Here is a 13,199-nt window from a genome sequence, read left to right as displayed (position 1 = left end):
TGGCAGAGAAAAGTGGCTGAGGTGCCATTCTGGTGGGTTTTGCCAGAAACCCAACCTTTAAGATACTGGGGAGAGTTGTTCCCAGAAAGGTGACTCACAGAGGCACCCTGGGCCACTTGGAAAGGTAAGTCCCTGGGGTATCTCGTACATTCTACTAGAAAAACCACCTGGGAAAAGCGAGTGCCCCTGGCTGCCAGCACTGCAGACACTGGGTGCTGGAGAAGCAACTGTCTCTGTAGGGGGATCCTGTCCAGGAGTCACGCAACCAAGAAGGAAAACCTTTCCTTTCCTCCTACAGTCTCTCTCCAGCACCCTCTACTGATAGCTTAACTTACTGCCCGTGAGGTAGAGCAACAATATTTAAAAGCCCAGATCCATGTTCACAGAGCAGGTAGAATGATTTTTGGAGCTACAACATTTTTTATTTTTTATTTTTACTTTTTAAACTTTTTAAAGTTTAAATATGTTTAGATACACAAATACCTATCATTGTGTTACAGTTGCCCACAGTGGTCAGTACAGTAACATGAGGTACAGGTGTGTAGCATAGGAGTAATAATAGGTTGGACCACAGAGCCTCGGTGTGCAGTAAGTACACTGTCTAGGTGTGTGTGAGTGTGCTCTGTGATGTTTTCACAGTAAGTTTTCTAAAGGTGCACTTCTCAGGACTTATCCTCATTGTTAAGGGGCACAACTGTATAGTCAGATGGTCTGTAAGCAATGTCTTTTTTTTTTCTTCCCTGGTTATTATTACTAGGACTTCCAGACCAAGTTGAACAGAACATGTAAAAGCTGGAGTCTGCATTCTACGTAGCACCAAAGAAAATTACGAGTTCATCATTAAGTATAATCTTTGCTGTTGATTGTGGTAGATACCCTTATTAGTTTTAGGCAGTTTTCTGTTTTTAATTTGCTGCTACATCTCATAATTTTTACCATGAAAATTTAACTTTACCAAATATTTTGTTGAGCCTACCAAAATAACTGTGAGCCTTCTCCTTAAACTGGTGACATCTATTAATTGATTTACTAGCGTTAACCATTCCTTCTTTCCTGAGAGAAAAATTTCTTGGCTATGATGGGTTTATACAATATTTATTGCTAGTTCTGGTTTGGTAATAACTGATTTATAATTTTTGTTTATAGGTAAGATAGACCTTTAATTTTCCTTACTTGCATTGTCTTTGTAGCATTTAGCTACCAAGGTTATGTTACAGTCATAACATTAGTTGAGGAGTTTTTCATTTTTAATTCTCTGGAGGGTTTATAATGAGCACTATCTTCAGTAGAAATTACCTGGTGTAGTACCTGGGCCTGATTTTTAAAAAATATATTACAATTTGTTTACATTAATGATTTTTAGCTTGCTGTATCTGCCCTAAAACCCTACTTTTATTTCCCTAATACTTGCTAGCTGTACTTCTGTTAGAATTTTATTGTTGGCTTTTGCAAGAGTATTTTATTTTATGTCTTTCAAAGAATAAGTTTTTAATTAATTTAATTGTCTCTACTACTATTGTTTCAGTTAGTTCACTAATTTTTGCTTATTTTGCTTATTTTCTAGCTTCTATTTCTTTGGATTTCATCTGTGGCTCTTTGTCTTACTCCTTGAATAAAATGCTTAGGGTACTGATTCAGTCTTTGTGCTGTGATGTAAGGATTCAGGCTAGAGTTTCTCCATTTACAACTTCAGCTGCTTTCCATGAATTTTAATAATCAGCATTTCAAAAATAGTGGTGTTGATACTTTTGTGCAGTTTCTAAATATCTTCTAGCATATTTGCATTAATAACTGACCTAAGTTTTTAAAATTTTCATACATATAGGAGTGCTGGTTCCATTTTGCTTCTAATTCGATAGTATTCCATTGAGAGAGAACTGTGTGATGCTGACTCTTTGAAACTCTGAGATTTTATCGTGGCTTCTTATGGGCTGCATTTTTGTGAACGTGGTAGGTATTTTTTAAATAAATTCATGAACTCTCACTGTTACAGTCAGTTCTCTGTATATAGACAGTTTTCAAAATGGGGATCTTTTTGTCTTGGACTTGAGTGCAGGCCTGTGTGGATGTCCATGAAAGACCCACCAGGAGCACCCTCCAGAGACAGACAAGGACAGGTTTATGAATGTTTTTCTGCGGCGGGAAAACTGCTTCCTGGGGGAAATGTGCAGTCTCAGTAAGGAAGGGCTTATTATGGGAAGGGGACATGTGCCAGGTGACAGTGAGATGGATCAAGGCTTGAGTGTCTAAGCTGTGGGCATGATCAGATACAGTCATGCTTTTTACCTAGCGGATGGAAAGGGGGGAAATAGAGCAGAGCTGACACCGGGGCGGGTAAAGGTGCAGCAGCAGTCACTCAAATTTTCAGGGGCATATTTGGTAGTGTTCTCAGTTAGTAATTTTTTCTCAAGGTGACTGCTCTGTGCAGGTGGGGTGGAGAGAAATGTGTGTGTAGTGTTGTGCATGTGTATTTACTATTGTAACTGTGATCTTCTCTTCAATGAATCCGCTAAGTGGTTTTTGTTTATAACAAAGATTTTTCTCTGAATTACTTTCACATTACTTTATTCACTGAAGTCCTAATGGTTTAGGGTCGTTGTTCAGAAAGTCTCTCAGGTGCCATGTATATAGTCTAAGCGACCTCAGCTGCAGACAGCTCCTCTTCCTCCTTCCCCATTCTCCTCCGTAAAACCCTGCCACAGCCACAGACACACAGATGCTCATGTAAGATGATTAGCGGTTGGTGTCCACCACTTGTCAGGTCCATGGTCTTAAACCTTTTCCAAAGTCAAGGGAAGAAATCATGGAGGAGAGAGATGGAGACAAGAGAGGATTCCATTACAGAGAGGCAGGAACTGAACACCTACACTCCAGATTCCGCTTGGCCTAAACTGTCTGAAGTAGGCATATGAAGGCAGGTGATGATTCACAATGAGGTTCTCGCAAATCCAGCTAGATTACAGAACCCAGAGTCAACTCCAAATATATTTAAGCTGTGGCAGACAAGGGTCCAACAGCAAGCCAGGACCCAGACAGATACGATTATCCAGCTGGACTCCAGCAATCCTACCCAGCTGGCTAACAGGCTGGCCTTGCTCAATTAATCTCACAATTATGCAGTCTCATATATCATACCATTAAATGTGAACACGTAGTTTCTTCATAAATAAATATTGCACATAATAACATATTTAATAATAAAAACTCTCCATAAGCCAAATTTATAAAAAGTAACTGGGAAAAGAAGGAAAATGGAACTGGAGAGGGAAATATAGAAAGCTCTAAGTAGTATATCATCTTTAAATATCTGAAACAAACATGATAAAATATTAACATTTTGTAATTTTGTTACGAATTATATATAACTATGTATTATTTTATAATATTAGGTGTTTATGCATTTGTAAGTTATTATAGATATATTGGGATGGCCAAAAAGTCCATTCAGTTTTTTTGCCATAAAATGAAAGACACATTTTTTATTTTCACCAATAACTTTGTTGATTTGGATATTTAGAGTATGTTAGCTATCTCCCACATTACATATTATAATTGAGAATAATGTTTATTATTCTCAATTAACGTCTTGATTTGATCACTATGAGTTCAACTGCTCTACCCAACCTGGAGCATCATCCAGTGACAAATCTCTGGCATGAAACTTCACAAACCACTTTTGACACATCTGATCAATTACAGCACCTTCTCCATACACTGCACAAATCTTTTTTCTTTTTTTGCCTTTCAGTTGTATTTTTACCTTTCTTGAAATAATAAAGCATAATATGCTGAAAATGTTGTGTATTTTCTTCCATCTTCAATATTGACTACACAAAAATTCACCAATTTTGATGTTTTTTTTTTAAGTGCACACTGGTATGACAGCTGTTACAATACAATCTAACAAAATGGTTTCAAACGAAGCTAAAGACAACTAAGAGGTACTAGAACCATCGCAGGGAAAAAAATTCAAGAAACTTTTTGGCCAACCCAATATTTATCGAAGTATAATTTACAATAGTAAAATGCACAAACCTTAAGGAAATTTTACACGTGTATACATTCATGAGATCACCAGCCAGGTCAAGATCTCTTCAGATTTCAGAAAGATTTCCTTGCCCTCTTTTTGGTCAAGAACACTCTCCCCCCAAAAGTACCCATATTCAAATCTCTATTTACCATTGGTTAGTTTTTCCTGAACTTAGATAATGGAATCATAGAGTGTATTCTTTTGTGTCTGGCTTACTTTGCTCAATGTTATGTCCATGACAGTTTTCCATATTGCTTTTTTTTCCCCATTTCTGTATAGCATTCCATTTAATGAAGGTACCATAATTTATCCATTCTGCTGCTGACCATCTCCAGTTTGGGTGCTCAATGCAAGCTAAAGTAGTGAAGAAACACACTACTAAGTCGATCAAGAAAAGAAGTTAAATCTGGATTATCAGTACATCATTCCTTTTACTTTGCATGTCTTGCCTCGACACATCAATAGAAGGCTGTTACTAGGAGATTCTTAGAAATGTTAGAGTTGGAGGGAGAATGTTTTCGATAATGATGTGTTTGTACCATCAGATCCACTTGCTTCCTTTCCCCACCAAAGCTCTCCACCCCAGGAAGCCGACCGTATCAATGGATGAAATCCAGCAGGCTCCTGTATTTTCGGACTTCCTCTTGGATTCAGCAAATAGGAAGTGCAGGGTGGAGAGTGAGACCAGGGTTTTTATGACCTGGCTTCCTCACAGTGAGGGAGCCTGGGGCTCACTGTGCTCCCTGACAGAAGTCACACAGCTCTTCTTGAGGTAACTTGCTCTCCAGGACTCTCCCCTTCCAGGTTCGGGAATCTCTCCCAACCTTCGTTCCTTTGGACCTAGGCAGTAATAGCTGTGCTGATGCTAGCCAGAACGTTCTGCACGGTCTGTTAAGGTTCCTCGACTCCTCACATACACATTTCATAATTAGTCCTCTTATACATAAAGCCCTTCTTATTTATAAGGTCCAGGATAAGCCCGTCTTGCATTATCCTCTTTTGAGCTTGCCCACACTTTTCAGTCAGGATTTGACTGGTACAAAGCTTTTAAATGTGTCTTGCTAATAAGCTCTAAGAGACAAGAAGGAAAAGTTGAATACTCTCTATCACACACATTCCCACACAGACACACACACACACACAAACACACGCACTCACCACATATACCCTCTCTCTCTTTAGGGCTTTCATAAGCACTTGGTCCTTATTTTACTTTAAAAATGCCGTCAGACAGATGAGGTGAATGGCCTGACCACTCAGAGCTTGCCTGTGGCAGTCAGTGTTTACCACGTGTACTTACAGAAGCAGAGGCAGTAACTGGCTCACAGTTCCCCCATTACCCACTGCACCCTGGACATCAAGGATGGTTGACCCAATCACCTTCTGAAAGAGGACCTCAGCCCCCTCTCCTTGGGCCAGGAGGCCTGTTGGTTGCATGACTGGGGGAAGCACTGCCCCTGCCTGGCATGTCCAGGGCCTGGTCCAAATCTGTTCCAGCCATGCGACATGACAGCCTAGACTGCCAGCTTGCTCTCCTTCATTGGATGGGAAAGCTGTGGGTTCTCCCTACAACATCAAGGGCTAGGATTTTAGGCTTGCGGTGGTAGGGGGAGGATGTGGAAGGGGGCCAGTGGTCTGGATCCACTGGTTCCCATGGGCCAAGTTTGAGCTCCCCAAGTTTGAAGAGGCAGCTCCAGCTCTGAGGCCAGCCTGCAGAGGGTCAGCCTGGGCAAGTCATTCCTTAGCTTTCAAATTCATTTTCTTCCCACACTATCACAATGTGAAGACTCAAGTATGTTTTATATATAATGATAACACTCCCAAAGTAATCATTATGTGCTGGCAGCTGTGTTACAACATTATTTTGCAGAACTTAAAAACGGATCTGTCAGCTGCTTAATTGAACTACAGCCTGACTTCAAATCAGTCGTTCAAACACAATACTGCTATCATGCACGTGTGACTCAGCAGTTTCTGCAAATCTACTATGGAAAGGCACTTGATGCTGAAGTTGATGGAAAGCTGCTAATGCCATAGATGTCACCAATGCCAAATATTTGTTTAAGCGTTCACTTGGTTGACTCGACAAGTATATGAATAAATGAACTTGCTAACGTATTTACATGTAAAATACTATAATTGTATATATTAAATTCTATACAAACTTTAATTTGAAGGGTAATATTGCAAACTAATGGTTTAGGCACCAGCATCATCAATGTTATTTGTTATATCCTAGTTACTTGTTATACCCTCTTGATTCTGCCTTTAGCAAACACCCCCCTTTCCTTTGGAAGGCACTTTGCCCTGAGCAATCACCTATGGCCACATGGTGCACAAAAAGTGACTTAATCTTATGATGCATCCTATTTGACAGAAGCTTCTTCCTCAAAAGCATTTCTTTATGATCTGCCTGAAGGAAAGAAAAAAAAAGAAAGAAAGAAACTCAGTGCTAGGCCCTGTGGGACGCAGAATGAAAAGTACTTCTCTCTAAGCAAATGCTGTCAGGTAAATCGCTGCGAGACCAGGGATGCAGGAAAAGAAACAAAAACTGCCACACCACTGAGCTTGACATGTACTGTTTTTATTTTGTGATAAAAATGCTTTTATATAAATTTCACCTTAACTACTTTTAGAATGAAACTTTAAAAAGTAAAAACAAAGCATGCATTTTCCTTACTATGTACAGTTAGGAATATGCAGTCATTTTATGGTTATTAAGTTTCCCATACAAACAGATATAATATAATTCTTAAGAGAAATGTACACAAGGAAGGAGCTGTAGTACCAGAGAGTTAGGAATGAGAGCCTCAGGGTATAGAACGTGTCCTATCAAATAGTCATCACACATTCAATGTATTGGTTAAGTCCAAATTCCCCAAACCACCTGCCAACAATACATTACACCTTTGGTTCTTTTCTGTGCAAGAATTATGAACTAGGAAGTTTAATAGTAAGATGATACGATGGACTTGAGCTTCATATCTGATTACTTACATTAAAATCTTTAACTTTCAGTCTCTCTTGCCCTCAAACCTCTACCTCCCTCATATCATGAAAATCAGAAAATGATGCTTAACTCAAAACAGAGATAAGCAAGTTAAAAAAATCTGCAGAGGATGACAGAAGAGTCAAAGACAGAATCTATAACGATAAACCAAAAATGGGGGGTTGACCTATACATGGCATAAAAGTTGTATCCCCTTAAAAGTTAGTCTGCCATCCAGAACCAAATGAGACAGTGAGTCTCCATCCTACCTTTTCTTTGATCAGATATTACACAACTCAAGCCTCCTTAACAACTAAGTGACTGACAAATGCTTGAAAAGCAGTATCTTCCTCTTCATCACAAAAGCCTGTTGTCTGTAATGGCAGCTTCCATGTTCCTTTCCCTTAAACCCAAAAGATTCCAATTAGAAACAAGCAAGTCAGGCCTGCATTGTGTTTGGAGAGGGAGGAGGTTATAAAAGATCCAAGCTGCTGGATCAGAGGCCGATAATTCCAGTAAGTGGAGCTGGAACAGGATGACAGAGCAGGGCAGGTGTGGTGAGGTCCATAGTGATTCAGGCATATAGGTTCTCCCACCTGTGAATTACCAGATGGGTCCAAGGAGAGAGAGCATTTAGAATGAAAAAAATGTTACACACCATGAAAGGGGCTTGTAGAGTTGGCACATGAGACAATAAAACACAGACTGAACAAATAAATGGTCTGCTTATATTAGAGCAGAATTAACTATTTTTGTTCATTCATGAACTTGGGCAGGACTGGAAAAATCATTTGCTGGCTTCCACGCTAACAGACACATGGGGCTTCTACATAGGCCACAGACAGACAAGTCAGGTAAGTGGGAAGCACTGATGAACACTGCCAGGCGAGGCAGGAATGAAGGCTGCTATTCAAACCCAAACACAGTAGGCAATTGACCTATTAACATCTACTAAATACTCCAGTGGAACTAATTTTCCAGGATCATGACACTGCAGCGCCAGGTAGATTTGACAGTGTGGCCAGAGGACCAATTATTCGCTGACTCAGGGGGAAGGGAAAAAAACTGTTGTCTCCCCATTTCTTGTGTTAACTAGAATACTTCTGCCCTTGACAAAGGGTCAAGGACATTGACAAGACCACAAATAGAGCAGACATAAGTGAGATGCAATTCCAAAATGAACATGAGGATGACAAGGGCAGTGAGTCTATAACTGTCCATTATCATTGAGAAGGTGACTCTAGGAAATAAAAATGTTTCTTGGTAGTTACCTAAAAGGAGATGTCATGACTGCTCCAAAGGAAATGAAATGGTGCCAAAAAGTAGCAAAGGCTATCTCATAGTTCCTCCTTTTCAAACCTTTTATAGGACTGGCTTTGACCCTAGAAAACTAGGCCAACATTTTATTTCCTGCACTTGAAAACCCCCGTGTTCAGTGAGAACCTACTGGGTGCACCAGTAACTCAGACCATACTGTGTGGAGGGAAGACTGGTGAACGGGCCTGCGATCAGAAAGAGAATCAATCAAGAAGTAAAGACTGATCGCCTGGCAAAGGGAAGACTACCATGATGGGCTCTTGAGCCAAGGAAAATTCCATGCTAGAAGGTAAGGGAATATTATTTGAGACATTTTTTCCTGTGGGGACTGGCGGAAGGAGAGGCTCAGCATATAGACCCACTTTATCTGCCGGAGGGCTCTCAGAGCTGGAACAGACGTGTTTCCCATTGGAATCAACAGTGCTTGCAGGAGGGGCAGGGACCTATCAGTGGGGACACTTCCTACATCAGTTAGTAGCTTAACTGCTGGTCATTCCAACATTCTGAACTTTGCCTGTTTTTTTAACAGGGCTCATAGTACCTACACCACCAAGGATAAAACATCACACTGACTAGGCCCACAGATGAGAAAACTGCTTCTTATCCTTCTTCCTATAAGATTTACATGAAGCCCTGCATCCAGGCCAGAGAACTAGGAGCAGCCTCTTGAAAAAAATCTCCTGTCCCCAAATTGGGCTCAGAGAAAAATATTTTGCTCCTATTCTAGGAATGCTATTATGTAGGAGAAGGCAGTATATCCATTTTCAAAATAAACACATGAGAACCATGACCAAAGTGAACCCTGTGAGACTTCTGGGACACCAGAAAGCAGGAGGGCAAAGGAGGCAGAAATTACATCCTAGAACAGGAATGATTAAAAATACAGAGGCCAAGGCCTACAACTTGGTGGAAGGGCTACAACCACGGAGAGGTGCAAAACTTAAAGCACCAAATGAAGTCAAAAGAATTTCAACAGCTAAGATGAGACAGGTGAATTCAGCAAGGATTCCAGGCCAAAATTCCCAACAGGACTCTACTGTAGAATCTTCTCATGGTTATGGCAGAAGCCCCCAGGGCTTAACATGTAGTCCGAGCTGCAAGAATGTCTGGGCTCCAACAGGCATCCACCCCAGTGTCCAAATAAAAGTAAACAGGGTTCCAAGTCTTGTATTTATCTTGCATTTCCACAAACATGGCTTGATGGGCAAGAGAGTAAAAGGAGGCTGGTCACTGTCCCTCAGAACTCTGCAAATATCCAGTGAAGCTGATAAAATTGCTTCCCTTGCATTATTGGAAAAGTCAGAGTACCTCCCCTCTTCTGCCTCCAAAAGCTGGCTCCAGAGATTTCTTCATTTCTCTCCAGGATGACCTTCATTTGCTCCACAGCAGCATTTACTATAGGCAGTTCTGTCCCTGCACTGGAGTCAGACTCTTTCATGCATAAACTTGCATGTTGCTGCGTGGTGGCTCAGACATGTGCGTCCCAGGTCCCCGCTGTCCTGCTCCAGCACTCCCAGGAGTAGGGCTGGTGGTCACATCTGACCAGTCAGAAGCAGAGTGGGGTGACGAACTTGACCACTGGTCAGGAGACTCTGGGGATGGTGTTAGGTAGGGATGCTCACCCTGCAGATGACCACTGTGACTGGGCGTTCGCTCAGCAGCATTTGAGGAAGCATAACTGTGCTGTGAAGGGGGTGTGGGGTACTTGCCCACAGAAGCCGGGAAAGGATGATAGGTTGGGAGGATGGTCTGAGCAACCTGGCCATCCTGCTGGGGCATCATGGCAGTGGGGAAGGCCATATTGGGCAAACGAGCCATTTCTGGAATCTGGTACATGGTGGGCAGGGGGCCTGCAACAGTGGGAGGGCAGCTGGATTGAGGCTGGGGTGCCCCGGCTGGTTGGGCAATGTTGCCTTTGGGGATTAGCTGGAAAGTCACAATGGGGGGCAAGGGCTCCCGAGGGGTAGTTATATGTTTCCCTTCTGGGGGTCTGCTCTGGGGAGCTATGCCAGGAGGGGTGCCCTCAGCAGGTGCCAGCACCATACCAAACATCTCATTGTACTGGCTCTCATTCATCTCCATGCAGTTCATCCAATCTGCTGGGACAGAGACCGGATGCAGCCTACCCAAGCTCCCAGCATTGCCACTGCCTGGGGGAACCATGTGGTGGTGGGACAGCAGCTGGCTCACTGAAGGAAGCACAGTGCTGGCCCCGTGAGCCACAGGCTGAATCTCATGGAGGTTAGAGAAAGACAGTGCATGCTGTGCGTGGACTTGGGCAGAGGGCGCGGCAGTGGCCAACATAGAGTTGGGTGAGGCCTGCAAGAGGCCAGGGGATGTAATCATTGGAGAGGATGTGGTGTCAGAAACATATGTGTGAGGAGACTCTAGGGAATCAACGGGGGATAAAGTCACTGAGCTCTCAGACAGCTGGCCCTTGTCACTAAGCGACTTCTTCCTCCTACTCCCCTTGGCATCCTTGGCTTCCTTGGCAAGGTTAGGAAGGCTGGTGGGCATGGCACTCTTGGTGTTGGGTCGTCTGGGTTTCTTGCCCACTGGAGTGTGCTTCAGACTGAGGAAAGGTCTGTTGGGCCCACAGATGACAGGGGAGAGGGCAGAAGTCAGCACAGTGCCTGGGGGGCTCGGGGTCACGTTGTACTCGTCCAGAAGGCGCACAATGTCATGGTGCATGCGTTCCCGAGCCACGTCCCGGGGCAGACGATCCATGTGGTCTGTGATGTCCCGATTGGCAAAATGGTCTAATAGGATCTTGGCTGCTTCATAGCTCCCCTCCCGGGCAGCAAGAAACAGAGGTGTCTCTTCCTACAGAAAGGCCCACAAAAAACACATATTAATGACACTCGAGAATGCAGCAGTGTTTCTGCAGTCTTTCCATTACCACCCCTGTAGACATTTTTTCCAAACTGCCTCCCTGCGTGAAACTTTAATACCAAAAATAAATTGAATATCTAGCTTTGTGCTGAATGGATATCTGTGCCTCACACATAAAAAGAGTAAGACTATTTCACCCCACCCCAAGAACCAATTTTGCCATTGAGGGCAGTACCTTCTTAGGTGGGAATGTGTGGAATAAAGCATGCCATTGAGCCAGGGACTGACTTAAAAGAGCATTGAGCTTATCAGAAAGAGGTCCTAAGAGAAGAGGAGTTAGAAATATAGAAAGTAGGAAGGGAAGAATCTAAAGCAGGTACAGAGCTGAAAAAATAAGAGAAAGTAAAAGAACACAGAGAAAAACCATGAACGAGAAAGACCTAAATCAGGGGAAAAGAGAAAATAAAAGGGAGAAGATGAGTGAGACAGGGGAAGCAGGACATAAAACACAGAGGAAGAAAAGCAAACAGGAAAACACCTGAGGTCCAAGAACACACAAAAAGAGCAACAGCAAGACAACTGAAAACAATCACGAGAGAAGGAAGTGAGCATAAGCAGAACAGAGAACAGCAGAAAGGGGAATGTCAAAGGAGAGGAAGGCCGAGAAGGCTACACCCAACTTATCACAGAACAGCCTGGATCAGACTGTGTGCTGAGTAGGCAGGGAGCTCAACCCCGATCCTCCCCTAAATACGCCTGATACCCTTCCTCAAGCTCTCTGCACCCAGTTTCTGTCTAACCAGCCTCCATCTTTGTCTATACCTATCACTAGGAGCTATGGGAGGAAAGGTGGGGGGAGTGACGCATTCTGGGCACTGCTGTGCTTGTCCTTCAGCTCAGAGCCCAGACTGTACCTTGTTGTCCTGCATGTCTCGGTTGGCCCCATTTTTCAACAGCAAAAGTGTTGCCTCCACATTATTGACAGCAGCTGCCCAGTGAAGTGCAGATTTTCCTGCAGAGAAAATCATTCATATAAGCAGACAGAGTAGAAGGACATGTCCTACTCCTAGTATAAAGAAGCATCATGACTTGTACAAGGAAGGAACTTGAACTTCCAAGAGAGCAAGCAGCAAGTCATTTCTCTGTTCTAGAAACACTTCAGTACAGGCTGCTTAGCCTTCAGAAGACCTCTAGGTATAAGGATCATTTGTCCATGGTACCCCACCCTCCCCAAGGCAGATACCCTTTCACACACTGAAGACAATGACCCATTTATGTATTAGTTGCCAGAATGTATATTTACAACATCTATCAGTCTCCCAGACCCCAGTGCATTCATCTCTCATAAGTCCTCATGTCAAGAGTGGCACTCCAGGCAACTTACAGAGACAAACCTTGTACAGACTCGCTCTGAGGTCCAAAAACCCTAACAATCCTTTCCTATCTTCATCTACAAACCTCCCAATGGCACAGACCTCTGAGCTCAGTATGTTAAAAGGAAGAATGAATAAATTAATGAGTCTTGAGTGGATTTGGATCTGAGACAAATCTTTAAAGACCACATAACAATTCTCCCTGGAGGATGCTTTGCAGGTAAGAATCCCAACTCCTGCTTCACCCCTACCATGGTCATCCACCGCATTCACATCTGCCTGGCAGTTGATCAGTTCTGCCACCATCCCCTCCACAGCAAGGCGAGCAGCCAGGATCAGGGGTGTGGTGCCATCATTCATCCTGGCATCTAGATCAGTTACTCGGTTGCGGATCAAAATCTAGAAGAGGAGAAAGTACAGAAGAGAGTCAACTGGATAGAGAATATAATGAAGCTCAGAGAAGAAACAAGAGCATCATAGCTGAGGCTGCATGTCAGTTCCTGGAGGGCAAGAAATGTCTTATTTTTGTGCCCAAGTTTCTACCATGGTCAATCAACAAATGTTTGTTGAATAAATGAACGAACAAATGAACAAACACGTTCTCAGCAGACAACTGCTCCATGTAAAGTGAAGTACTTCTCCTTTCTGAAGAAAGAAG

The 13,199-nt window shown here is 42.9% G+C and overlaps 1 protein-coding gene across 2 annotated transcripts in view; it reads right to left on the bottom strand.

Moving 5' to 3' along the window:
* Positions 1-6,593: 6,593 nt before the first annotated feature.
* NOTCH2 (notch receptor 2) overlaps positions 6,594-13,199 on the bottom strand; it is a 204,731-nt gene continuing 198,125 nt past the window's right edge. For both annotated transcript variants that reach the window (XM_037167776.2, XM_037167786.2), the window contains 3 exons: positions 12,793-12,940; positions 12,083-12,180; positions 6,594-11,159 (listed from right to left, as the gene is read on the bottom strand). In XM_037167776.2, coding sequence (XP_037023671.2) covers positions 9,771-11,159; positions 12,083-12,180; positions 12,793-12,940 — 1,635 coding nt within the window. In that variant the 3' untranslated portion in view covers positions 6,594-9,770. The remainder of the gene's footprint in view (positions 11,160-12,082; positions 12,181-12,792; positions 12,941-13,199) is intronic.

This window comes from Artibeus jamaicensis, unplaced genomic scaffold, assembly GCF_021234435.1.
Source record: "Artibeus jamaicensis isolate MK-2021 breed Jamaican fruit bat unplaced genomic scaffold, CSHL_Jam_final scaffold_1689, whole genome shotgun sequence".
Lineage (NCBI taxonomy): Eukaryota > Metazoa > Chordata > Mammalia > Chiroptera > Phyllostomidae > Artibeus > Artibeus jamaicensis.
The sequence above is the reverse complement of the archived record's forward strand: the minus strand, read 5'-3'. Positions and strand labels throughout refer to the sequence as shown.